At 50.5% G+C, this 27,677-nt stretch overlaps 1 protein-coding gene and 1 pseudogene across 1 annotated transcript; one reads left to right on the forward strand and one right to left on the reverse strand.

The window, feature by feature from the left end:
* Positions 1-8,481: 8,481 nt before the first annotated feature.
* Positions 8,482-9,300, reverse strand: LOC149365636 (ubiquitin-conjugating enzyme E2 Z pseudogene; annotated as a pseudogene).
* A 7,568-nt stretch (positions 9,301-16,868) lies between these two features.
* LOC149365637 (uncharacterized) lies at positions 16,869-23,491 on the forward strand. Its single transcript, XM_089568994.1, has 3 exons — positions 16,869-16,959; positions 18,251-18,415; positions 22,736-23,491. Exons 1-3 carry the CDS (start codon positions 16,869-16,871, stop codon positions 23,074-23,076), a joined length of 597 nt encoding a protein of 198 aa, XP_089425120.1. The 3' UTR covers positions 23,077-23,491.
* Positions 23,492-27,677: the final 4,186 nt, after the last annotated feature.

Consider the following 27,677-nt stretch of genomic DNA (forward strand, 5'->3'; position numbering starts at 1 on the left):
AGCAACGGAGTGGATATGAAGAGTGTACATAAGTAGCAGGGAGTGGTAATTAGTCAGTTGGGCAGATGAGATTAGTAATTTTGCGGGGCTAAGCTGGCCGCAGCGGGGGCGCAGGACAGGGCTAGTCGGAGGTCAGTGTGAGATGACTTTTTCTCCGGGGGAAGTAGTTGTTGTTGTTAGGCTGAAGATGAACGCGTGTTTGTTTTTAACTTCATTCTTCATCTCTATGCTTAGAAGGAATGCGTGCCTATTTCTGGTCGTCCAGATGTCGGACCGTGATTGTTATCTGGATGACCTCTGCAGCGAGGGCAAAGAAAAGGCGCCACCAGAATCTGACATCGAATTACTAGAGCGCATAAATACATTAAAGGAAAACTGATGAAAAATACCAGTTGTCCTGTTTCCATGGAGGGCCGCGTTCTTAAACAGAGTGTAAAAAGGGAGTAAGTTGTCCTATAATGCACGCCATGTATAAAAGGGAGCGTGCTAGAGGGCAGCTCACTTTCTTTTTACTCACATAGGCGTACTGGTGTTCACAGTGCACAAATGCATCCCTCTCACCGAAAACGGATCATATCTAAGCTAAAAAAGACCATGAAACCAGAAAACAGATGTCGCCATCATCGGCGAATTTCTCAAATTAATTTGCGCGCAGATCCCAGAGGGCAAACTGCACGTACAGGAATGTCTAAGGTCGCGGTGCTCGGCTTGCTGTGTGCTCCATACGGCCGCTTGATGACTACAGCGCCATTCAGTTCAAAACGGCTGCAATGAGTCGTTCTCGGTGTGGACGTCACGTTTTAGAGCGAGAGCTGTGCTCCTCGGAGTACAACTTCCGATTTCGCTGCGGATGAGACAGTGACCTTCAGTGCCTCACAAGGTCAAACCAAACTTGACTGCGTGCTGGTGTGGCCCAAGCTATGATAGCATGACCGCATGATCATATTGTAACGTGGCGGCCAGCCGAAGAATGAGGCGGGATGAACAATGAACAAGAGATGATTTAATGGCCGCTGGCCTAGCGCGAGCGCTCCGTCCCGCGCCACTGCCAGCGTCGTCGTCTTCGTAACATTACCCGGGGCCACCGAGCGATCGTCCCGATCGTAAAGTGAAGAAGACGTGGACGAAGGGATGCGCGATTCAGCGATGGTTTCCAGGGCAGGAAAGAAGTGGCAAGGTGATGAAGTGCTGGCCGCCACGGTGGATGAGATGATAGGCGGATGAGTTCCGGTCCACGAAGCATCCGGGCCGTAGGGTGCCAGGAGCTGACGGCCGAGGTCCTTGGGCGCACCGAACGGCAAGGGCAGGGGGCGGTGTCCTTATGTGTGGGCAGGGTCTTGGGTCGTTCGGGTCTTGGGTCGTTCGGGTCTTGGGTCGTCGTGTCTTGTGGTCCGTGCGGGGGACGGGGCTGGGGTGAGCGGCGAGGTCGGTTCAGGTCAGGCGGGCTGGGGCATGGCCGGGCGGCGCGGACCAGGCATTCACAGCCGACGTCCACGGCAGGCGCAGGACACCGAAGCTCCGGGACCAGGATGGCGATGAAGGGACCCCCGCACCTCACACCAAATGTAACGTTGCGGCCAGCCGAAGAATGAGGCGGGATGAACAATGAACAAGAGATGATTTAATGGCCGCTGGCCTAGCGCGAGCGCTCCGTCCCGCGCCACTGCCAGCGTCGTCTTCTTCGTAATAATATGACTATGGCCATTGGGGGCCTTTACTTTTGACCTTGACCCTTGACCCTTGACCTTGACAGTTGATTTGAGACAGTGGGCACCATACCGGCAATGACCTTCAATGCCTCACATGGTCAAACCGAACTTAACTGAGTGGTGGTATGACCCAAGATATGGTACTACGACCACGTGATCACATGACTATGACCATTGAGTGCCTTACCTTGAGTTTTGACCTTGACCCTTGATCTTGACAGTTGATTTGAAGGCACCACACCGACAATGACTTTCAATGCCTCACAAGGTCAAATCGAACCTAACTGCGTGGTGGTATGGCCGAAGCTATGGTAGTATGACCACGTGACCAATTACTATGACCATTAGGTACCCGACCTTGACCTTGACCTTGACAGTTGATTTGGACAGCGCAGACAATGCTTAACAGAACTTTCGCTTGTATAGCTAGGTTCAAGCCACGTTGAACCCCAGCCATTTATGAATCCAGGGGCGGGGAAGTTTTGAATTCAGTTTTCTCAGCTGTAAATGTTTTTCGCTCACGGACAAACATTGCCATGCCGACGGAGGTAGGGAGAATTAATTTTTACGAAAAAAATAATAAAATAAAGTTCTCAGTGTTTTCCCGTTTTCTGCGTTTCAAAAGCCAAACTTAAGAGAGAAGGAGGGGCGCTGAAATTCTGTCTGTGACGCGCACTTGAAATGCAAAGGAACAAATTTCCTCCTCGTAGTTTCTGTCCGTTAATCCTTTAAATAAAGCCTGTTGTTTGACATAGGCAGAAAGGAAACGTCTATTTTGTTTTTGGTTTTGGTGCGTTTCGACCATATGAGTACGCTAACGGTACTCTGACAGCAGTGGAATGTGGGCGCTGTCGTCGTCGTCGTCGTGCCAAGTACAGCGGCGTATCAGCTCTCTACCTCGTCAACAACAGTGCCCTTCCGCCGTGGTAATGCTCGAAGGCCTTCCACTTCCGTACTTCCCTGGAGTGTCTCGGCAGCCGGCTCCTAGTCCGCACCTATGCATTATTAAGAGTATCTGTGAGTGAAGAGGAGCTACCTGCACAACTTTTAAAAAGCGCGAGGTGATGTGGCACCAACCAGGCACACCTAACTATCCCACCACAACTTCTGCACAACAGCAAGCAGCCTTGGTATATCCGCCCAGGCAGTCGGCTACCCTGGCAGGCTTCTACTGCAAGTTCTACATTGGAATCACGAAATAAAAGATCCATAGTTTTTGTGCAGATATGTATTCTGTACTTCCAGCTCACATATATTGAGTCTGGTAAAATTTAAGGCGATTTTGTGTTGCGCTCACTGGGCCCCGCCTTATGTGCTTTCCTTGCACAGCTCGAGCCAGCTTCGGCCTACACCGTCGTGGGTGGTGGCGGTGGTGTGACACTTTTATTGGGACATCCTTTCTATTAGGCGTTCAGTACGTCTTGGGCCAAGGCGACGAGGGCACGCTGCAGCAGTCTCAGATCCAGGGAGGCGAGCCAGATGGGCCACGGGGGGAGGGGGGAGGGAAGGATAGGCGGGGGGCTGGAAGGCTGCGTGGCACTGTGTAAGGCAGTGTTCTATTGGTTTGGTTTAGTTTATTGGAGTTTAACGTCCTGAAGCAACTCAGGCTATGAGGGACGCCGTAGTGGTCTCCGTCTGCATATGTGTGTGGACAGTTTGAACACTGAGGTGTGGAAGTGTACCGGTACAGATAAAATTTGGCTGGTGTATGTACGAGATTAAACTGTATTCGGCGAAGAATGCGAGCTTCACGGATCGATAAGGATGGGTGTGGTGGTGGTAAATCAGCTAAGTACAATTTTTGCTGCGCGCAGTATTCGTCGACAGTGCGTTTAGAGCATGAATGCACCTGAACGCCCTGGGCGTGCTGTTCTTCACACGCCGTCTTCATCGTAGGTTCTTGGCGTGCCATACTGCATGGTTTCCCGGTGTGCGTCCTCCACAACGGCTGCTGTACAGTGCTTGTGCTCTGCGCAAGGAATAAAATATAGAGGAGGAGGAATGAAAAAGAAGACTATTTTAAGTCATACTTGAGGCCCGCTCACTTGGAAAGTCATGGAGGTCGCGCGGAATATCTAATCCGGTCTGTCGTCGCGGGAGCTCGGAACAAGTCGCTCGGTGATAGATTCTCCTCAACCAATCCGCAGTGCCGCGAGGTGTGACAGTATGACCTCTGCGTTTATTATTTGGTTTCTTCCTTCGTCACAAAGAGAGAGGAAGGGAATTAGAGACGGCTTTTATCTAAAAAATTCAGGGTCACTTTGACTGTCTAAAGTGCATAGAGGCGAAAGTGTTTTCCGCACCACTTTGACTGCCTCTGTGGCACTGGTGACGCCAGCACTGGATGGTGTAGCACTTAATGGCTAATTATACTAAGTAATGATAATTACTAATTAATGGTTAATTACTGATTAATGGCCAAATACTAATTAACTGCTAAGAAATGACGTTTAAGCTTCGCCTTTAGAAGTGGAACGCGACGGCGTGTTGTAGCGCTGCCAGGGAGCCCACGGAACGCCACCACCCGTTCGGCGCGATGCGTTGCCCTTTGAACGCAACGCTTTTTGAGGAAAGGAAATGGCGCAGTAATTCTCTTTCATCTCGGTGGACACCTGAACCGCACCGTACAGGAAGGGAGGAAGTGGGAGGGAAAGAAGAAAAAGAGAAAGAGGAGCGTAATGAAGAAAATGAAAATTCTACTTGAGGAAAGGAAGAGGGAGAGAGAGAGAGAGAGAGAGAGAGACTGTCGGAGAGGCGATGACGAGTGCGTGGCGGCGGCTCTGGCGGCGGCCCCGACGCGCCAGAAGAAGTAGTAGTTTATTAAGGCGAAAGCCTTTAACAGTAGTGACCAAGACGTGTTAGCAAATTTGTCCGTGTTTCAGATTGGTCGAAATGGTCGTGACGTCACTGTGTGCGAATTTTGACGGGTGTGCACCGAAATATGTGAGACAGTTACTGCGCAATTTCTTTTCCTCAAATACAATTTTCGACTGCTGTCCACCGAGGTATGTGAGACAGTTACTGCGTAATTTCCTTTGCTCAAATACAATTTTCATTTTTTTTATTACAGCCCCTCTTTCTCTTTCTTCTTTCCCTCCACTTCCTCCCTTCCTGTACGGTGCGGTTCAGGTGTCCACCGAGATGACAGAATTACTGAGCCATTTCCTTTCCTCAAAAAGCGTTGCATCCTAAGGGCAAGGTGGTGGGGGTGTAAACTTTGTTGGCCATAACAAATTACAGGTGGTTTGTTTGTTTGTTTGTTTATGGGGTTTAACGTCCCAAAGCGACTGAGGCTATGAGAGACGCCCTAGTGGAGGGCTCCGGAAATTTCGACCACCTGGGGTTCAGGTGGGTGGCAGAGCCCCCTCATGGCCTGCGGGAGGGGCCCACACAGTGGGTTCCTCCCTTACAAATGGTGTGCTAGACCCTGGAGGACCAGCGTGTTAGAGGCACTGGTGATGGTGAGTCTTGGAGTGCTGAATTGGACATCAGCTATCCCTGTAAATGAGTGCCACCTCTGGAGGGGGGGTGGGCGGAGGGTGCGGGTAAGTGGAACAGGTGAGCAGAACATGCAGAAAGTCGCCTGGTTTGCCGCATAGTCGACAGGAGGAGGAGGATAGGTCAGGGAAGCGTGCATGCATGACTATCTGGTATGGGAGTGGGCGAATTTGAAGCCTGCGCCTGAAAGTTGAATCCATGGTTGATAGCGAAGGGTGAGGAGGTGCGTATATCTGTCTGTTGGAACGATAGTGTTGTAGGATGTCACTGAAATTTAACAGGCACTCCCCTTCGACGGAGGAGGCGGTGTGCTCACCCGCCCGGAGGGTAAGATCTCGGGCGAGGGCATGCGCCTCCTCGTTTCCGGGTAGTCCGGCATGGGCTGGCGCCCCAGATGAACGTTACGGTTCTAGATGGATTCCAGCGCAACGCATCGCACCGAACGAGTGGTGGCATTCCGTGGACTCCCTGGCAGCGCTAAAACACGCTGTCGCGTTCCACTCCTAAAGGCAAAGATTAAGCGTCATTAATTGGCAGTTAATTAATGCACCAACAGAATATGAAGTGAGCAATCGCGTAGCAGAATGCAGCACTCAGGCTTTGGACTTTCACCACTTTAGCCGCTAAAGTTCCTCGCAATTTTTTTCACCGTTGTAGGAGGCCCCTACTCCCCTCCCCCTGGCGCGCAGGCTCAAGCGGTGGGGGCCGGGGCCACCACGACTAAAGACAGGCGAAGTTGCAGTGTTTCTTCGACTCCCCAGACGTCCGGAAGAACATCAAAAATAGAGATGCCTGGGAGAGAGAGAGAGAGAAAAACTTTATTATGGCAAGTGTGTTTAGACCCCCCTTGAGTCCCTGGACCACCGCACGGTCCCACTCTACGTCGGAACGTTCATCTGATGTTTGTCCATGACGTCGGCACCCCGAAGCACCGCAGCAAGCTGCGATGGCCGGTCCAGAGACGAGAGCATAACCTCCCAGTCCTCCCAACTTGATAACGAGGGCTGTCCCTGCGGGGGAGGATCAGCAGGGCAGCCGAAAAGGATGTGGGAGAGTGTGGCGTGAGGGTGGGAGGCCTTTCTGTGAAGCGAGTCCCCCGCCGAACAGCAACAAGTCATCCGCCTGGCGACCGAAGCGGGCACGCCAGCTGTGCGCCGTGTGACGTCACCCGCTCCTCGCGCATGCGCAGCTTGGCCTTTCCAGAGCTCCGCGAAATGGCTCAACGACTAGCGTAGTTTTGCTTTCGCAACAAAAAAGAACTTGCAGGAGCTCGGTGGTCGGTGCGCCTGGTACAGAGCTCCGCTGGAGGCAGCTGACTTGCGGACTGACTGGATGATCCAAGCTTGCTGGCCCAGTTAGTCACCGGTCAGGGCCTCTTCCCATTGCTTTTGTAAGAGGTGTGACAGAGTGTGGGGTGTGCTCCGCACCAAAGACAGTAAGCTGGGTGTTTTGTGGGAGTAATCTCGTATAAATGGTGGAAATTGGGAAATGCGTTAGTTTGTCTTCCCCTCCAGTCTGGGGCCTCCGAGGAGGATATGAAATTCAGGCTACGGTACGCGGCCGCCCTCCGCACGCCAGATAAGGCGGCAGCGTTCAATAATGCACACTCCAGCGGATGAAGGTGCACTTTGTATACGGCGTTAGCAGTGATCCATGCGTGACCTGTCACCGCCATCGTCTATAAGGTCGCATTCCACTTCTATCAGCGAACCTTAAGTGTGCTCCAAATTTTGCGTTAATTATGTCACAGCTGACAGAGCTTACAATGCATGAATGTAGCTGTCGTAACAAACGGACTGACCTAACAGCCGCACATAATGGCTGCTACTAACACTTGTATTGTACCCTAGGCACTCATCCACTCTAAAAAGAAAAAAAGAATGGCGATCCGGCTCGACAGCACCAGGCTCATCTTTTATCCCACACGATACTCCGAAAATTTCCCGTTCGGGGTACACATCCTACCCTTACTATTCCACACGGGAATGCTCAAATCCTTCTTGAACATTATTTTTTGAGAAAAGGAAATGGCGCAGTAATTGTCTCATATCTCGGTGGATACCCTAACCTTGTTTATTGTTTATTGGGTACCTGCATCGCCCGAAGGGCATTACAGCAGGGGGCTACAAATGTTAACTGTCACTTAACACATTATTTCAACGCATGGTAAAAAGCATCATTCATTAGAAAGGAGGAAGGCGGGAGTGAAAGAAGAGAGAGGTGAGTACTTGCTCTATAGGCGAAATTCTTAAAGGCCCGTGTACTGTGCGATGTCAGCGCACGTTAAGGCACCCCAGGTGGTCGAAATGTAGGTAGCCCTTCACTACGGCGTCCCTCATAGCCTGAGTCACTTTGGGACGTTAAACACCGATAAACCAAACCAAACTAAACCATTTTACTTGTCCTCTCATAAGAAGGATTAAAAAAAAAACGTAAAAGAAGGTACAGAGAACCAGACCAGCAAACCTCTGGGCTTAATACTAATATGAGATAAATGAAATTGAGCTGAAAGTTGAAAACAAAAACAATATAAAGAAAAGCAAGGTTGAAAAAGGCAGAAAAACAGGAAAATACTATCCAAAAGTCCATGTTTCCAAGTAGTCGTTCGACGATCTACCAAAAGAAGAAAAAAAAGCTCTAGGAAAGGTGGGGATATGCAGATGCGACTGTGAAAGAGGTAAAAAGAACAAACACCAAGTCAACAACAAAGCTGAAAGTACAGGAAAAAAAAAGACCTGATAAAGAATGTTTGTGCAGAGAAACATTGACTAGATTCAGTGTAGTAGAACATGAGGGACACAGAGTACCCTTCCTCGTACAAATGAGAAGTTACCTGTCTACAGCAGCGCTGTACGCCCAGCGTGACCTGAACGCCTGGGCCATCTGGATTAAAGAGGCTCTGGACTGATGGTTCGTCCCGCGGGACCTCCCTACAACCTCAGTTAAAAAAAGCATTTCTCTTTGTCCGAATAAAGGTTCCTTACCAACGACTCCGCTAAAATGGAATTCTGGAATAGCAGCCTTTCTCCACGCATAATGGAGCGAAGCAGAGACGGGTTCCTCATTATGCAAAGAAAGGCTTATTGACGAATCTTTTATTCCTGTGCAGAGAATAAGCAGCCAGGTGTCATGAGTGCACCTCCCTGAGGAACTGAGGAACCGCTCCTCCTGTTTACTTCCCCGTTGAGTGGTGACCGTCGCAAGTTAGCTGCGTGCCAAGACAACGGTGGACAGAGGTGGAGAAGGTCTCAACTGTGGACTTCAGCCTGGAGACTCAGGAGCTGAAGATAGCGGCAGCAGCGGCAGCGGTAGCGGCATCTTCTTCCTTCTTCTTTGTGACTCGCTCCTTGAGATGCAGAAGCCTTGTTAGCAGAGTCTCGAATTGGTACGGGCTTGGCGAATATTGCATTGGGGTACCCGTGAGGCGCAGGTGTGCTTTCACCGCGCCCTCATACTTGCTGTAATAGTGCTCAAACATCTTCAGGACGACGTCCTTGAAAGCCGGTGGGTAGGAACAGTTGTCTTTGAGGCAATCTTCCACAGCGTCACACACGGCTACCCTGATGGTCTCGTGCAGCAAATAGGTCTTGTAGGGGCTGGTGGCACCCCGGTTATTCTTAACGTCCGCGTTTTCATTGAGCAGTGAAAGGATGGAAATGAGCACGCTGCTCAGTGAGTGAGCGGGACTCCAGGACTGTCCATTAGTGCCGAGTATATTCAGGCAGATGTGCCCAGTGGTGTATATGTGCGGGTTGAAGCTTACTCTTCCAGCGTCCGTGGTCAGGAAGGTAACACTCGGAGGGCTCATCGGGTAGTCACTGGGGAAACTGATGCGAAGACAAAAAAAGCCCCCTTCGAAAGGCGTGTTCTCAGAGCCTACCATAAGGGCGTTGATTTTAGTGACGTCCGTCTCTTCGGGCTGAATGTAGATCCCCGGAGGCGGGTCGGCGAAGAAATCTGCAATGTCCTTCTTCACTCTTATAATTCTGGGAGATAACGCATCGTCCCGCGTGAATATGGGAGGGTCCCGCGATTCGCCGTCCGACTCTGAAGCGCCTTGCGAGCTTCCGAAACCACCTTGTCGGGTCGCCATCCTTGTTGGCGTCGGAAAATTTTGACCCCTAGACCCGACCCCAGCTTCCGAATCTGAAAGCTACTCCAACTTCTTTCTCTTCAGGATATTTGTCAGAATGAGCTCGTGCCGGGGTGATTGGATTCTACCGTAGCAGAGAAATGAAACAGCGCGGTATTAATTTCTACGATTGTGAATTGATTGAAGAACGGAAAAACCATAGAAGATTCGACGCCTTTGCTGTGGCGGTATGCGATATGTGATTTAAGAGAACTTCTTGCGGGGCTAGTTGGTAATTCATTGTAAAAGTAAAGGCGCCAATAAACCACACACACACACAAGACAAGAGAACGGGACAGAGCGCCACTCACACCTCAAAATCTTGCTAATTCGTTTCACGTGTCCCCAGGAAGGTAATACTGGGCGAAAAAGGGCACTCACATCAGCGGGAACCAATCCATTCTTGATGCAGAAAGCAATGCCCCTTGCGCGACAGGTGTTGGCGATGACACGTGTGTAGGAGCATTCTTTTCTGCATCAAGAATGGATTGGTTCCCGCTGATGTGAGTGCCCTTTTTCGCCCAGTGTTACCTTCCTGGGGACACGTGAAACGAATTAGCAAGATTTTGAGGTCTGAGTGGCGCTCTGTCCCGTTCTCTTGTCTTGTGTGTGTGTGTGGTTTTTTGGCGCCTTTACTTTTACAATGCAATATGTGAACATGCACAATCACACAGCTAGATTGATGGGCACACAGCCGAGCGATGCGCCTCGTCACGTTAAGTAGCTTGTGGCTTGAGGAGGTCTACACTTTGCAGCCGCAAGACAAACGAGCGTTGCGATCCCCTAGCCGTTCCTTATGCAGTCGATGGTTTGATGGCGGGTCTCCTGGTCAGGAAGCATAGTTGAAGCAATTCAGAGGTAGCTGACCAGCGTCAAAAAAAAATATATTCACAGGGACACTTAATTCCATTATGGGCTGGCAATGCGATAGCATAGCTGTTGATGCCTTTACGTGAGTAACCTCAAATCCAGTCTGTTGAGGTCACTTCCATCCGGCCCACGGGAATGCTCCGGTCTGATGACGTCGCTGTCCTCTAGGCAATTATGACCAACGACGCATTTGGCTCCACGGGGATTCTAATGCTATCCGGTTAATAATGGACGTTCTTGGAATGCTACGCATATGTTGCTCCGAATAAAGACACCAACTTTACGCGTCCGGTCTTTGTAGAGCATAGTAATGTTAGTGATTTTGCGTCGACAGGATGTAAGCAGCAATCAATCCTTTTCAGTGTATTGGGCGTAAGGAGAGAATAAACATTTATTCGTAAAAAGGAGACCGGAGCGAATTGTGGGTGGGGTCCTCAGTCCAAGAGTCCAGTGGCTTCCGCCGACGCTTTGGTGATGGCGACTAGAGCCTTCTGGTCTTCCAGGGTGCCGCTGGTGAATGTCACCTCCAACTGCTCCAACGACGCGTTGTGCTGCTTTAAGCGGTTATTATTTATTTATTTACAATACCACTAAGGGTCCTCGTGCGAGGGTATTACATAGGGGGGATACACGGATGAAAACATGGCACAGGCACTTGAAACAAAATACACGTACAGTCGGGGACAAAAGTCTCCGGACCACGTGTTCCTCAAACAAAGCTTATAGCTCTACTATCAGACAACGGCTGGAGACCGCACTTGTGGAGATGAAAGAACAAAAATTTAACTTTTACCTCCACAAGTGTGGTCCCTAGCCGCCGACTAATAGCAAAGCTATCGGCTTCGTTAGAAGAACACGTAGTCCGGAGACTTTTGTCCCCGACTGTACATAATAATGATTCGGTTTAGCTGAACATGTACAGTGGATAAAGTTTAGCTGGGTTACCTGCTGTTGCGTTTTAGATCTCCGTGTCGCCCCAGCTTATCCGGTGGCGGTGGTGGTGAAACTTTGTTTCCAGCGGATATAGAAGAGCAACCCGAAGCCGCCCCGCTTAAACGACGGCCGCTATCCCTGGGGCAGCGGCGGCGTCTTCAGCCAGCTGGATGGGCTTGATCTGTGTCTCTGGGTCTGGGTTGAGCATTAGAGTCTCCCAGTGATCAGAATCTGTAATGGAGTGACTCGTGGGTCGGGGCTGCGGGAAGTTCCAGATCACGTTGTCATGTGTGTTTTTGTTCTCTCTAGAGGAAGCATCCGTGCGGCGAGCGGGCCTCACCCGGCCCCAAGGCCGCGTTCAGGTCTTCCGACTCGTCTTGACACGTACGGCAACTTTCCCCTGGGAGTGTCACAGCATTTGGGCATTGCACGGCCGGGCATACGACGGGGTAACATACCAGAGAACCTCTCTGGCAGGAACACATGACGTATGCCTCGTGGCGTGCCGTCCTCTGGGCCCCGTCGTCGAACACCTCGCCGTCGTAGTAACACTTGTGGTTGGACTCGATGTGGTAGATCTCGTTCCACGAGCTAGCCCGAGGTATTTACCGCCGGACTGGTTCAGGAGCCCTCGACCAAGGGAGCGGAGAGCTTATGGTAAAATTCGGAGAGATTGCACAACACTACAGACCAGAGCGCGGGCTGGCGCCACCGCCAGACGCGTGGGCTGGCGCCACCGCTAGATAATAAACAGGCGATAGCCTGGAGGCGACTCTAAACCTATAATATACATACCCGAATCAAGTTCTCGTGAACGCAGTGTTCCCCGAGTTAAGATCGGCTCAGTGTCAACACTGGCGCGAGAGGGGTCCCTCGACCACATTGTCTGGAAATGCTCTTTTCCCCCAGGAAGGGCACTGAAAAATTTCAGGGGGCTCTCTAAAGTGCGGCAAGGCAAAAGCGTTTCCTGGCGTACTGTTTGTTTTTATTTACTTGTTATTTTTCATATTTCTGTTTTTTGCTCATTTTCTTATTTTTATTGTTTATTTGTATTTTCACATCTTATTTTTATTCTGTTCTTATTTTTGTTTATTTTCTTATTTTTATTTTTATTTTCTTGACTTTATTCCTTTTATTTTATTTCTGAAACCCATGCGTTCACTAGATGCGCCTTTATTCATGCTGGAACTTTGGGCCTTCGTGGCGGAGTGGTAGCGTCTCCGCTTCAAATGCCAGAGACCCTGGTTCGATTCCCACCCTCGGCGCAGTTTCTATTTAAGCAGTGACGCCGAAAGGCGGACAAATCTGCCGACGCGTCTATCGATACGGCTGCCGACGCGTCTTTCGACACGGCTGCCGACGCGTCTGCTAACGACAGTATGAGGCATTAAAGGCTTTCGCCTTAACATCGATAGGGAAGTAGACCGGGAAGCCCTGCTGCGGAGCTCGTATCCCGAGACCTAGCGGAAACTCGCCCGGCTGGCTGAGGAGGCCGCCGAGAAACAACACACCCTCGGCCTGTGTTGGGGCACGCACCGTCTCTGTTGGACATTAAATGTTTGTCTTCTCTCTCTCCGCTCCCATGTCGCTCGAGTAGCCGGGAACAGCCACGCCACCGGAATCGGAACTGCCTCCGCCCTTCGCTACCTCGGTCAAGGTTTCTGATGCTTTCTCTCAGCTTGACTTGCTTGAAATTCCCCGATTTAGATGTAACGAGCAGATACGATGATCCGCCGCTTAGTCGAGGCAGCGTCGCCGCACTTGGTTAGTCCAGAGTGTCTTCCAGAAGAGAGATATGGTGGTGTACTGCTGGCCGCTCCGATGAAAAAGATGAGCGAATGAGTCCTGGTCCACGTAGCTTCCAAACCACTGGTTGCCAGGAGCCGACTGCCTCGGCCCTTGGACGCGCCAAACGGCATGGGCAGAGGGGCGGTATCTTCAGATGTGAGCGGCGTCTCGGGTCAGTGGGGTCGGGTCGATCAGGGCGTCGTTCCCAGTTCGTCGTTTCGGGAGGTCAAGGCGGGGGACGGTGCGGGAGAGCAACAGCGAGGTCGGTTCAGGTCTGAAAGGCTGGGGCAAGCCGGGCGACGCAGGCCAAAGAATCACGGCCGAGGACCACGGCTGACACAGGACGATGAAGCTCCAAGACCAGGATGCCGATGATTCCCCAGCACCTCACATGAAATGTTAGTGGTGGCCAGCCTAAAAATGAGGCGGAATGAACGATGAACAAGAGATAATTTAATGGTCGCTGGCCTAGCCGATATAGATCGGCTTTGCTATCACAATTTTTGCATTTGTCTGAGGAGAGGCCTTCCTAATAGAAGCTACACAATTTAGGATTTGGATAAGTGTTAGTTTGAAGTTAATGCCAGGCTTTGGCTTGTTTCCACTTTGCTTGGAATGGTCGGCGATTGCTTTCTTGTTTACGTTTCGCAGCGAAAGCTTCACTACGGGATCTCGTACTTCGATCGCCGGGTGCCTATTGACCTTGAGCTTCTAAAGCAAAGGAAAGGCGCATAACTGGCCCCCTGGGACAGTGGACGCCTTAGATGGACTTCACGTTATTTGGCAGTGGTGACACATGTGCCCTTCTTGCGTTGGCATTGACAACGTCGTGGCAGAAACACGGCACTGATGCCATAGGCCGTCGGCCTTCATGGTGTTGGCATTGACGTTTTAGATTCCGATAGTTTTAAGGAAGGGAAGTGCGCATAACTGGCTCCCTGGGTCAGTGGACGCCTCAATCGCGCTTATAGGTATGTAAGTACGTAAGTGGGGTGGTGAGAGAGAGTGATGTGGCCGGCTTGCGTTAGCGCTGACAACGTTGTGGCAGACACGCGGCACTGCAGGAATAGGCTGCAGCGTTCATTGGGTGAGCAAACTCTCGCGATCAATAATTAACGTCCACCTGCCAAAGTGTCAGGGTGGGCGCGCTGACCATCCAGTGTCCGGAACGCACTCAACGTTATAGGCGACAAACCACGTACTACGCAATTGCGTCCGATACGCAATTGCTTTTACTTTCTACCATGTTCAGCAGTAGTTTAACCGCACCTAATTTTGAAGCGAAAATTGAGGGAGGCACTTTGTTGACCTAAAGTGTGGTGACGAGAAAGCCTTAAGCGCGGTGTTGCTGCTTTTGTCACTGACGTGTGGTTAAGATGCTAAGCTTCGCCTCTGAGAGTGGAACGCGACAGCGTCTTGCAACGCTGCCAGGGAGTCCACAGAACGCCATTGCCCGTTCGGCTCTACGCCTTGCTCGTCGGTAAACTGGTTTTTGAGGAAAGGAAATGTATTTGTCCTTGTCAGAAAAATGACAGCATTGAGATCATAAATCAGCCAACGCGGGAGGGCTGGGAGGCGGCCCTGTCCAGCTCGGACCTCGAGGAACAACGAGCCCTCGTCGCCAGAGCACGGGCAGCGGCTTTCACCAACGGCGTCCCGGACTAGGGACCCGATCAGCCTTCCCTTCAACTAAGGCTTTAATAAAAAGTTGAAAGGACGCCGCCATGTTTCCACGCTAAGGGCGCAAAAGCCGCAACGCTAAATTCTGAAAATTGCGTGCGTACGCTAACGCTATTTCCCCGTTAGCGTTCTGCGCATGTGCACTGTGGACCCGCTATTCCGCTATGCACGCAATTACGCAAAGCCCGCAATACTAAAACTCTCTATTAAAGGCTTTCGCTTCGCGTGAGCCGGAGGCCAGATTTGCCCCTTCTGCGCATGCGCGAAACCAAGCGACGTCACGCGCAGCGCAGGTCAACGTTTATAGATATACTCTATAAACGTTGGCGCAGGTGGCCGCCGACTCCGGAATAAAGAAAACAAATATAAGCACAGAAACGAGAATAAAAAAGAAATGAAAGAAATAAAACATCAGAAATAAAAAAATAAATAAAAGCCAAACAGTGCGCCAGAAAAAACATATCTCGGTGGACACGCGAACCGCGCCGTAAGGGAAGGAAAATGAAAAGAAAATTGGTTTTAAGGAAAGGAAAGAAGCTTGTCTCTCTCGCATCTCGGTGGATACCCGAACCGCGTAAGGGCCTTAAGGAAAATGAAATGAAATGAAAATTTCTTTTAAGGAAAGGAAATGCCTGTCTCCCATATCTTGGTGTACACCTGTAAGGAATGTACACCACAGTACATGTATCTAAAGCAATTCAGTACACGGGCGTCTCCTCCTCTGCTTTCGTACAGGCAGTGTGTGGACTGTCAAACGCCTCTGCCGTTATCGTGGTGCTCCCAGCGCACTGTGCGCGAACTGCGGCAGCCATTACGTCAAACCAAGCGTAACTGAACCTTTTCGCTTGTATATCCAAGGTTAACCACGGCTAAGCCACTGCTAATTTTTTTAACCTGCTGGGAACCTTCCGGCGCCATCCATTCTTCACGGACTCAGCCGGTAAGTGAAATTCGCTTGAGTTTATTCTTAGGGGCGGCTGTCAGGACGTCGATGTGAAAGCTACGCGCTTGGACGGACGCCTCCCACACCAGTGTGGTCTTCTAAGGGTGTGCCCGCAGCATTCCAGAGGGAGCGCTCAGATCCTGTTCGTAGTCGATCAAAATTCGCCTGGCTTACTAGTGCCTATACACTCGCTAACCCGTTTCCGGTGGTCGTGTTTCTTTTCACTTGGTAGAATGTGTTCGACCCGTAATGTAGTACGCCCAGAGTTCGAGCATCAGTCCTGAGCGGGTCACTGCCGAGGAAGCAAGGCGTCCCTCGTCTTGGCCACAGTTTCGGAGCACGCGACGATGGAATTTGTATTGCCGCCTGTTGCGTTGCAAGGCACTCCTGGCCTGTGGGCCCGCGAGCTCCGGAACGGTTGCTGACCCGAAAGACGCGGGTTCGATCCCGGCCGCGGCGGTTACATTTCTATGGAGGAGAAATTGTAGAGGCCCGTGTACTGTGCGATGTCACTGCACGTTAAAGAACCGCAGGTGGTCGAAATTTCCGGAGCCGTTCACTACGGCGTCTCTCATAGCCTGAGTCGCTTTCGGACGTTAAACCCCATAAACCAACCAACGAAATTTTGTGCCGCGAGCGTTCCTACCTATACCCGGCGTCGCAGGGTGCTGGCCTCCTCGCGGACGCGGGGCTCATGTTCGGCGTTCGAAAACGCGACCGTCAATGTCCAAGGACGCTTCCTTCTGAGAACGTGCGGCTTGGTCGCGTGGACACGGCGTTCGAGAGCTCGACCGTCAGCGTCCTGGGACGCTTCCTTCCGAGAACGGGCAGCTTGGTCACGAGGGCACGGCGTTTGAGATTGCGGCAGTTAACGAGGGGGGTCTTCTTTCAGCAGCGGAAGAACGCAGTTGCTTGGGGAGCCAGTCTGTACTCTCCTAAGGCCTGGGGCCCTTTTTTCTTATTAGTAAAATTTTCTGAATAAAGACTCAATTTCTAACCTTCACTGATTCCACAGCCCGTACCTCGGAACACGCCAAATGATTGGGGCATGCATATTTTCCACGACAGTGCCGCGTTGCTGCTTGGTGGCTTACACATCGCGCGAGAGCCAAGAAAATATATTGCAATAAATAAAAGGCCCCAGACGATGCTAACCGAGCGCGCGTGCTGGCTCGTGGGGCACGTGCTCTTGCCATGATCTTGCCGCTCAAGCAATGACGTCAGCAGCGTCACAACGTGTGCGCCAATGAGAGTGTGTCGCGTGGCCTGCGGTAGAGAGTGGTTTCAGACCCACTGTGGGAAAGGGCAGTTTAAGATGACTGCAGTTCGGAAGCATCCTTCGGGGGTAGACGCGGGTCGGCGTCAGTGTGCCAACGGACGAATCCTACGACAACTGGCTGCTCGAGGTGAGTCTACCGGCCACTGTGCTTAGTTTATACGATGTTCGGCTCTTGAGCCCATGGTCAGGTCATGGTAAGGAACGCCAGTTCTGGCGGCTCCATTTAGATGGAGGCAGAATTTTGCAGTGCCCGGGACCTGCGCGGTGTTTGTGCACGAAGAACTCGAGGTGACGAAGTCAGTTTGGAGCCCTCCATTGCGGCATCCCTCGTAGCTCACGTGGCTCCCGCGGACAAATGAACTTGAGTCAAAGGTGCACACGCTCTCAACGGTGTGCCCTCCGATGTTATGCAGACCTGCTGGCTCACTGGTCAAAGTGAACAGACACAGAGACTGAGGGTCTGGTTTTAGTCCAGGCCGTAGTCGCCGCGTTGCGATATAGGCGAAATGTGAAAACGCAAATGGACTGTGCTCTTTCCCTACGCGTTAAAATATCATGTGGCATAATGCGTTCGCGTGCGCGTTTCGGCTTCAGCGTTCGTTTCTAGACGCAGCTTGCATGCGTCGAAGGAGCGCTTCCTAGTGCACCCTTATGCACCAACACTAAAGTTCACCCATGCATGTGTATTTTGACGGTTCGACTCCTGGTGAATGGTTGGCGCGTTACTACTAGCAGTTTTGTGTTAACGCGTATTCGAGATCAACTGTTCCCGCTCTTGTGCGGCATTCTGGATTTTGTGCGGCGTAATGCGTTCGCATGGATTTTGCGGCTTGAGCGTTCCTTGTTGGTCGAAGCGATCGCGGACGCTGCGAAGCAATCGGATGCAGCACACGGGCGCCTTGTGCGTTTCGCCTCCATCGAAACGCGGCCGCCGCGGCCGGGTGCGCAACCGGGAACTCCGGCTCGGTAGCCATGCGCCCTAACCATTGAGCCACCGCGGCGGGTGTAATTTATTGTCCCTCCTCGACAATCTTTTTAAGGTGAAAGCCTTTAATGCCTCATACTGTCGTTAGCAGACGCGTCGGCAGTTGTGACGCCAGACGCGTCGGCAGGAGTGTCGACAGACGCGTCGGCAGTCGTGACGCCAGACGCGTTGGCAGGAGAGTCGACAGACGCGTCGGCAGGAGAGAGTCGACAGACGCGTCGGCAGGAGAGTCGACAGACGCGTCGGCAGGCGTGTCGACAGACGCGTCGGCAGATTCGTCGCCTCTCGGCGTAAAATAAAAAGTAAATGAAAACAGTGGCCAGGAAAGGAAACGCTTTCGCCCCTGAATTTTTTTTTACTGCGCAGTGGAGGAATCATTCCCTGTTCAACGCAGGTTCTGGCGTGCCGTGTGATACGTTTCTTCTCGTTGCAGGTGGCCTTCTCGCTCGAGAAGAGACGCGTTTACACCGCGCCCAGCATAGAATCGCCCGTAGCCACAAAAGGTGCCCCAAAGGCGACACCACGTCACGAAACCTTAGCGTGAAAGCAGGTGGGACCGCTGTGTCCTGGAACTGGGACCGCTGCATCCTGAGGGCCGGTAAGGCTGTGCTTTTTTTGTTGAGAAATGTGCAGTTTTTAGACAGCTTGCGTAAACCCTACCAGGACTGTCTTTAGAGCAGAGCAAGGACTTAATTCTAGAGAGGAACAACTGTGGGAGCCCACTCTAGACTGGACTCACCAGCAAGGGCATAAAGAAGGAGGAAGAAAAAGTGCAGCCTGTCTTCTTTAAGCCTACTTATGCTTATGCAAGTCTGCGCGACTTCGAGTCTTAGCTGAAGCGACGATACTTATCTACGCGCGCCTGCTGTTGCTCAGAGGCCTACCACTTGAGAAGTATGTTCCTGGCTTGTCACCATGCAAAGGAGTTCTACACGTTTGCATGGCATAAAACTCAAGGTTTCCCTTTACCCGTTTGTTTGTATATTGTGGTAACAATAAGTGCGGGTGCAGTCGTCATAGTAGGCGCAGTTGTGAGGGAATTTAGCGTTCACACTGCAAACACTGAATGGCGTACTACTATATTTAAGTGCTCATTAACGAGTGCACTAGTTATGTGCATAAAGGGCACCAGAAGAAAGCAAGTAGCGTAGAGCCTCGGGAGAGAAGCGATCACGCATTGGGTTATGCGATAGTGTTGATCGAGCGGAAGATATGTGTTTGACTAACACGCGCGCGCACAGAGCCTCTGAAGCGTGCATTCAGCGAGGAAGCCCGTACCGTTCGACAGTTTTGTCTGGTCATTTCGATCCGCAAGTTTCACTCTAAAGTTGACTTATGCTAATCTGAGTGTTTAATTATCGACCCGACGGATTAGTGCGGTCAAGCACCTTGGTGGTTGGCGATGCATTCACGGTGCATATGGATGGTGGCAGGCATGGGACCGGCCGCCTGTCACATGCAAAAGAATTTGGCCGCTAAGATTAGACCACTTCCATAACATGAGAACAGTGTGCCTATAAGTGTTTAGCATTTTAACAGCACAGTAGAAGGCCGTCGATTCATGTTTCCACATTTTAAACACGACCGCCACGAACAAGCCCATTTCTCAACGGATCACTAAGCTCGCGTGTTATGCTCAAAGATTCCGAAGTAAAAAACAAAAGGGGTTTGGTTCCACTAAGCTGAAGACATATTTCAAGAGACTGCAGTCTACGGCGTGCATGAAAGCACTTCAACACAGCCATCAATGTGTAGCCGACGATGGGAGATGGTTATACCCTTCTGACGTCAGCGATCAAAAGTTGTCAGACTTGCATGTTTGTGTTCCAAAATCCTTTCTTGGCCCGAGGGACACTTTGAAACAATTAATTGATGCTGGCTTAGTATCGACAGGTTGACTCATACGAAACCGTCCAAAAAGAAGTACGCAGCAGTGCGTCGAGAGTTATTTTGCAACGCGAATCACGGAGGCAAGGCTAAGATGGCTTTTGAAGCGAAAACTTCACTACGGGACCTCGGGCTCCGATCACCGTGTGCCTAGTTTTCTCCTTCAAATGACCTTGAGCTTCGAAAGCAAAAGAAATGCGCATAAGTGCATAACATAGTGACAGATATGCGTTGCATGCGTTGGCACTGACAACGCTATGCGAGGAACGCTGCACCGAAGCCATGGGCTGTCGGCGTTCAATGATTTAAAGGAAAGGAAGTGCGCATAATTGGCTCCCTGGGTCAGTGGACGCCTCAACCGCGCTTACAGGTACGTGAGGTGATGAGAGAGAGAGATGTGGGGTGCTTGCGTTAGCGCTGACAAGTTTGTGACAGGCACGCGGCGCTGCTGCAACAGGCCGCAGCGTTCATTGGGTGACCAACCTCTCGCGCTCAACCATTCATTGCCACCTGCCAGGTTGACATGGTGGTTGCGCTGCCTACCCGGTGTCCGGAAGGCACTCAACGTACGTTACAGACGCCAAGCCCCTAGTTGCCCGATACGTCATAGCTTTCGCTCTCTAACAAGGTTCAGCAGTAGTTGAGCTGCAGCTAATTTTAACTGAACGGTAATCGCTTAGTCCTTTTCGTTGCCGATGTCACGAGTTTGCATGAAATGAAGGCCAAATTTTTTAATTCAAATTTGTAAGCTATAAATAAACTTTTGCTTCTGGCCAAACATCAGCAGCCACAAAAGCCTAATAATTAGTAAAAAAAATTGGCTGTGGTTTGACCAATGACCATCCTGAGTAGAAATGCGGTAGCAACGGCGCGGCAATCGCAGCGGCGGCGGCATCTCAGGGGGCACTCTGAGTGTCTAGCGTAGAGACGAAAGCGTTTTCCACTTTGACTACCTATGTGGCACTGGTGACGGCACCACTGGATGACGTCATACATAAGTACTAACTACTAATAATGACATTACTAATTGGTGGTTAACTACTGATAAATGAGTAAATACTAATTAACTGCTAATTAACGACGCTTAAGCTTCGCCTTTATGAATGGAGCGCGACAGCTTGTAGTAGTACTGCCAGGGAGTCCACGGAACGCCACCAACCGTTCGGCGCGATGCCTTGCCATTTGAACGCAACGCTTTTTGAGGAAAGGAAATGGCTCAGTAATTCTCTGTCATCTCGGTGGACACCTGAACCGCACCGTACAGGAAGGGAGGAACGCCACCACCCGTTAGGCGATAGAGTGATAGAAGAGGAAGAGGGGCAGTAGTGAAGAAAATGAAAATTGTATTTGAGGAAAGGACATTACGCATTAACTGTCTCACTTATCTCGGTGGACAACCGTCGTCCGTTTGTAGAGGAAGGGAGGAAGTGGGAGGTAAAGAAGAAAGAGGGGCCGTAATGATGAAAATTAAAATTGTATTTGAGAAACGGAAACTACGCAGGAGCTGTATCACACTCGCTCCTCCCGCATGCGCTGTTGGGGCTCTCCGGGGCTTCGCGAAATGGTTTGGTTTATGGGGTTTAACGTCCCAAAGCGACTCAGGCTATGAGAGACGCCGTAGTGAAGGGCTCCGGAAATTTCGACCACGTGGGGTTCTGTAACGTGCACTGACATCGCACAGCACACGGGCCTCTAGAATTTCTCCTTCGAAGAAATTCGACCGCCGCGGCCGGGATCGATGCCGCGTCTTTAGGGTCAGCAGCCGAGCACCATAACCACTGAGCCACCGCGGCCGCTCACACCTAGGGTAGGTAGTGTTGCTTCCGCAAAAAAAATTGAATGCAATTTTCATGAGTGTACCTTTACACTAAGACTTACTCAAAGTGACTTAGTGGCCATCACGTTAAACAGCGGAGATGTGCATAATGATACCGTAAGGGTCTTGGAAATGTTTGAGCTCTCAACTGAATTTTTCCGATTCCAGCTGACTACAAAAACAGACGCGTTTCCAGGGACAACAAGGCATTCCTTGAAGCCCAAGCATGAAAGCAGGTGATCTGGTGCCGGTTGCGTCCGCTCGCCAGGAAGCTGCGAACCAGTAAGGTAACATCCCTTCACTACAGTGAGTTACAACTCAAGAATGCTCCGGCGAATGCCCCTCGAAGAAGCCCTCCAGCCATCGGCGTCGTATAAGGCACAAGCCTTTGTCCTCAACCTCTTTGCAACTCCCCCCCTTGATCTTTTCGCACCCTTTGCTCGAACTAAGAAAAAGTCGCATCGAGTGTTCGCTGTTGAGGCTAGGGGAGCGGAGGGATTAAGGGGCGAAGTTGGAAAGAGGCTGAGGACAAAGGATCCTGTCCTGAACGACGCCATTGGTTGACGGGTCCTTTCGGAAGGCAGTCGCCATTGCATTCTTGTGACTCTAGGAAGAATAGCCTCTTTTCACTGTCTTTGGAAAAAGGTGCAGGTCTGCCGAGGCATCTTTATCTTCCCCTGTGGCCGGATGTAAACCTAAGCCTTCCTGCTTTTTGCAAGGCTTTAATATACTGGTCCGTCCCGAGCCGCGTCGATATTGTCGGCAGAAAGGGAGGGAATATCTGCTCTGCACAAGCTCGCAAGAAGCAAATAGCAGAAGGAAACAAGCTATATACAGGTTCTGTGAATTAAGACTTCGTGAAGTAGGACACAAATGGTAGCCCATGTGGCATAATGGTATGGTATAGTACGGTATATCTCTGTGCACGCCTTTGAGTGCTTTGTATTTTTCTAAGCATTTAATTTTCGATATGTATTGTTTGCGCATGTTATATTTGTCGATTCGCAGTGACGTTAGTGCAGAACATGGTCCAGGTTCTGTTCAGCCCGCCAAACATGCGAGGACCATATAGGGGTTCAGTTCAGTTGAGTTTTATTCCTTGAAGGCCCCCCATAGGAAGGGACTTTACATAAGGGGCCGTCGAGGCTGATAAAAAAATACGCGACGTCCCCCATAACAGTTGTGCTTTCTGAGGCTTGACTTGCCTTTCCGCAGGGAATCCTGAACAACATCAGGAGTCGATGCTGATGGTGGCGGCGGTCGTACACGACCTAAAACACCCCGGCCGCTCCAACTTGTCGCTTGTAGCAGAGGGTAACCATCCGCTCGCCCTGGCTTCCAACGACAAGTACGTGTGCATATTGTTCCATAAAATATTTGCCGCCAGCTGTTTCTCATTCCGAAACAGCTATGTTAAGCGAGTGCGGAATTGTTCTTCACAAGTAAACTCTGCACTATTTGTAGCCTTCAGCTTACAGAGAGCTGCGCAGAGGAACCGGAAGCTGCTGTTTTTGTTCAATTTGACACGTGGCTGGGCCCATGTCGCGGTGATGTAGCACGAGGACTCCCTTAGTGTACGCCGCTGGTTTAGAGGCTAAGCTAACGCGGCGTGAAAAGGCATTTCTGTACTCTCATAGAGTAATTGAAATATACCTGCGCTTAAAAGACACGGACTGAAAGATAAACACAAACACACAGCGCTGGACTTACAACTGAATTTTTATTCGGGAAACACTGCTCTTTATGCACACCAGCAGCTGATAAAAATGGAAGATGGTAACACCCGGATGATAAAAAATCGACAAACTGTCTCGTCACATGTCCAGTCCTACCTTCCCTTTTGCTAAAATGCCCTTTCCTTTGATAGTAGTGAAAGGGACGTGCTACTCACGCATGCATCCCCACTGTCCGCTATGCTCATGGCTTCAATTATTTCACGCGCCGTTTGGTCACGGTTCCTGCTTACTATCTTCGTCTCGTTATAAGGACGTACACATTTACACTCTTGACAATGAACAACCAAATTCCCATCGCCTTTCCGTTCCATGTTCTTGCGATGTTCACGGAGCCGCTCGTTCAAACATCGCCCCGTCTGGCCTACATATGCCTTGCCACATGTCAGCGGCAACCTGTATACCACTCCTTCCACGCATGCGACCATGGGGACTTGGTGTTTTTTTACACCCCTTAGCTTTTCTTTCTGGGTATGTTACTATTTTGCATAAGTTTTCCAATTTGTCCGGGGCTGAAAAAACGACCCTAGTTTTTACCTTCGAAGCAATTCTTTTAAGATTATGGGACACCCCATGAATGTACGGAATCACCACCGTTTTCTCCTTTTGTTTTGCTCCCTCCTTGCTAGGCACCGTACTCTTTTTGCCAAATTTCTTGAGCAGGCTTTTTGCCACCGACACCAAAACCTGATCCGGATAACCTGCTTCCTTTAACCTCACCACCTGCTGCTCAAAACTTTCTTTGACTAATTTTTTGGTGAAGGATTCCCAACAGATTATAACTTTTCTGGACAATCACAAAGACAGTCGGTTCATGGCGTGCTCGTTCGATATAAAGGATCTATATTATTCCTTGCCACATCAGGAGTTGCTTCAATGCGTGGCCTATTGCGTTGATCAGTTTGGAAGTGTAGCATTCCAAAATGAAACGGGAATGTGCGTGAGCAATTTTCTGGAAATGTTGTCCTTCTATTTGGCTGCCACGTGCGTCGGCAGAAGGGCAGAAGAAGAAGGGAGTTTGCATCGGGTCGTGTATCGCGCCAGTTCTAAGTAACATTTTCCTTGCCCAATGTGACAGAAAGTTGGCTATCCTGTTGCGAGATCAAAACAAAGTTGATGGCGTAAAAGTGTTCCGGTTTGTGGATAACTTTTTAGTGGTCTTTAATCACCTTGACGGTATTTACGACTGTGCTGTGCAAGAGCTACTTGCTGTTTTTAGTAAAACTCTTATCACAAATCACATATGAAGAAATGAACGAAGGCACGATACGCTTCCTCGATATCAAGCTGTCACTGGCGCCTGATGGGACATTTTGGATGTACCAGCCTAGAGGTAACAAAGGTTTGCTTCCGTTCAGCTCTGCACATTCGAAATTAGTGAAGAGGGCAATCGTAAGGTTATGTTTTGAAAATGCGTTGAAGAAATCTTCCCCGGAATTAGTCAAAGAAAGTTTTGAGCAGCAGGTGGTGAGGCTAAAGGAAGCAGGTTATCCGGATCAGGTTTTGGTGTCGGTGGCAAAAAGCCTGCTCAGGAAATTTGGCAAAAAGGGTACGGTGCCTAGCAAGGAGAGAGCAAAACAAAAGGAGAAAACGGTGGTGATTCCGTACATTCATGGGGTGTCCCATAATCTTAAAAGAATTGCTTCGAAGGTAAAAACTAGGGTCGTTTTTTCAGCCCCGGACAAATTGGAAAACTTATGCAAAATAGTAACATACCCAGAAAGAAAAGCTAAGGGGTGTAAAAAGAAACACCAAGTCCCCATGGTCGCATGCGCGGAAGGAGTGGTATACAGGTTGCCGCTGACATGTGGCAAGGCATATGTAGGCCAGACGGGGCGATGTTTGAACGAGCGGCTCCGTGAACATCGGAGGAACATGGAACGGAAAGGCGATGGGAATTTGGTTGTTCATTGTCAAGAGTGTAAATGTGTACGTTCCTATAACGAGACGAAGATAGTAAGCAGTAACCGTGACCAAACGGCGCGTGAAATAATTGAAGCCATGAGCATAGCGGACAGTGGGGATGCATGCGTGAGTAGCACGTCCCTTTCACTACTATCAAACGAAAGGGCATTTTTGCAAAAGGGAAGGTAGGACTGGACATGTGACGAGACAGTTTGTCGATTTTTTATCATCCGGGTGTTACCATCTTCCATTTTTATCAGCTGCTGGTGTGCATAAAGAGCAGTGTTTCCCGAATAAAAATTCAGTTGTAAGTTCAGCGCTGTGTGTTTGTGTTTCTATCTTTTAGTCCGTGTCTTTTAAGCGCAGGTATATTTCAATATGGTAAACCAACTCGCCCAACAAACCACTCTCATAGAGTAACTGCTGGGTACTCGAGCTATATGTAAATTCACCTGGTGTGTGGGACGTCACTGGCACATTTTCAGTTAGTTTTCGCGTTTTGTTTATGTACTAAACATAATTACTCCTGGAAACCCAGTAGTTGCCCAATTATGGTGGTGTTGCTGCATGCCGCGAAAGCGGTATCAACAACGGTGAGGGACACCTGTCGGAATTTTTTGTTCCCAGACAATCATATGAACAATGTGAACTGATAGTCCCTCTGCTCCGCCCTCCCTTGAGGAGCGGTCAGTGTGGCTCCCTTGCACTGCATTCATGAACACTGAAAGCAATTACCTGAGCGCGTTGGCGCTACAACGTTGTGGCAGACACGCGGCACTGCAGGAGTAGGCCGCAGCGTTCATTGGGTGAGCAAACTCTCGCGATCAATAATTGTCACCTGCCAGGGTGGCTGGCCGTAGGCGCTGTCTGTTTAGTGTCCGGAACGCACTCAACGTTACAGACGCCAAGCCGCTAAAGATCGGCCCGATAGGCTATAGCTTTCACTCTACGAGATTCAGCAGTAGTTAAACCGCAGCTAATTTTATTGCGAAAGCAATACTACTCGCACATTCAAGCCTTCGCGTGACCCGGCCGCAGTTACGTTTGTTTGACCTTTAGCGGAGTGAATATGGGTGATCAACTCGCCCCTTCAGAGAGCCCGGCTGCAGTTACGGTGTGTTTTCCGCGCTGCGCACCTGTGGCGCTACTGCCGCTGTGACGCCATACCAGTTGTAGATTGTTTTCTTTCTCTCACTTGCAACATCATCAAAAACAAAATATAAAAAAATTACCGAAGATGCTTTAAGTCGTCGCACAGCGGCGGCCGGTAGCCACGCGTGGCCTGCAGACGCGGCGCACTGCGTTCCTTCAGTTAGAGGCGTTGCGCTTTTCGCAACCTACAAGGCTCAACTAAAGCTAAGCCCCCGCCAATTTTTTTAACCTGCTGGGAATCGTAAGGCGCTATCCATTCCTGACGGACCCAGCCGGTAAGTGAATTTCGCTCGAGTTTATTCTTAGGGGCGGCAGTCAGGACGCCGATGTGAAAGCTACGCCCTTGTACGGACGTCTCCCACATCACTGTGGTCTTCACAGGGTGTGCCCGCCGTATTCCAGAGGGAGCCGTTGTCTCGTGTTCGTAGTCGACCAAATTCGACTGACTTATTGGTGCCTATACGCTCGCTAACCAGTTTCTGGTGGTCGTGTTTCTTTTTACTTGGTAGGAGGTGTTCGTGCCGTAATGTACACCCCCCGTCAAAAGTATACAGCCCAAGGGGTTTGATTGTGAGGCCTGCGGCATGGCTCGTTATGCATCCTCAGCAATCGTGATCTCTCGAAAGAAGAAAGGCATAGCGTCCTCAATCCTCCCAAGGTTTCGACTGCTTGATTCGCCAGGGAGCCACGTTAAACAGGTTCGAAGGAAACCCCTTGGGCTGAATACTTTTGACGGGGCCTGTACGTACGCCCACGTTCTAGCATCAGTCCTGAGCGGGTCACTGCCGAGGAAGCAAGGCGTCCCTTGTTATTTCGGCAGGTTCAGAGAGCGCAAATGTTGCAGTGCCCGGGTCCTGCGGGCTATCAGTGCACGTGTACGAAGAAACCCCGGTGGTCGAATATTGTCACCTTGTAGTGACGGCCGTCCAGCGGTCAGGAAGACACCAACAAGACTTGGAAACGAAGCTTTTATTTGGGCTGACTTGAGCCCGCAAAAGAATTGAATCACTCGGTGGTGGCGTAAGCAACAAACGTGCTCGTCAGTCGCCGAACTACGAATGCCTGCCGCTCGCGGCATCGCTCAATTTAAAGCCGGCAAGGAAACCTCGAGTTAACAGGACAAGGTCATCTACAGTAATATGGAGAAACGTAGATGCAGCTCTTCATGGCTGCGATCAATCGAGATTAATCCGGTCGCTTCTCGCGTCACGAACAAAAATAACACCCATTTCCTGCGGCCTTGAGTGCGAACGAACGGGTACTACAATGATACGTGGCGATATGGAGCCCTCCATTGCTGCGTCCCTCGTAACCCACGTCGCTTCCGTGGACAAATCAGTTTGAGATAAATGTGCGCACGCTGTCAT

This window comes from Amblyomma mixtum, chromosome 1 (genome assembly GCF_055824585.1).
Source record: "Amblyomma mixtum isolate Tamu chromosome 1, ASM5582458v1, whole genome shotgun sequence".
Taxonomy (NCBI): domain Eukaryota; kingdom Metazoa; phylum Arthropoda; class Arachnida; order Ixodida; family Ixodidae; genus Amblyomma; species Amblyomma mixtum.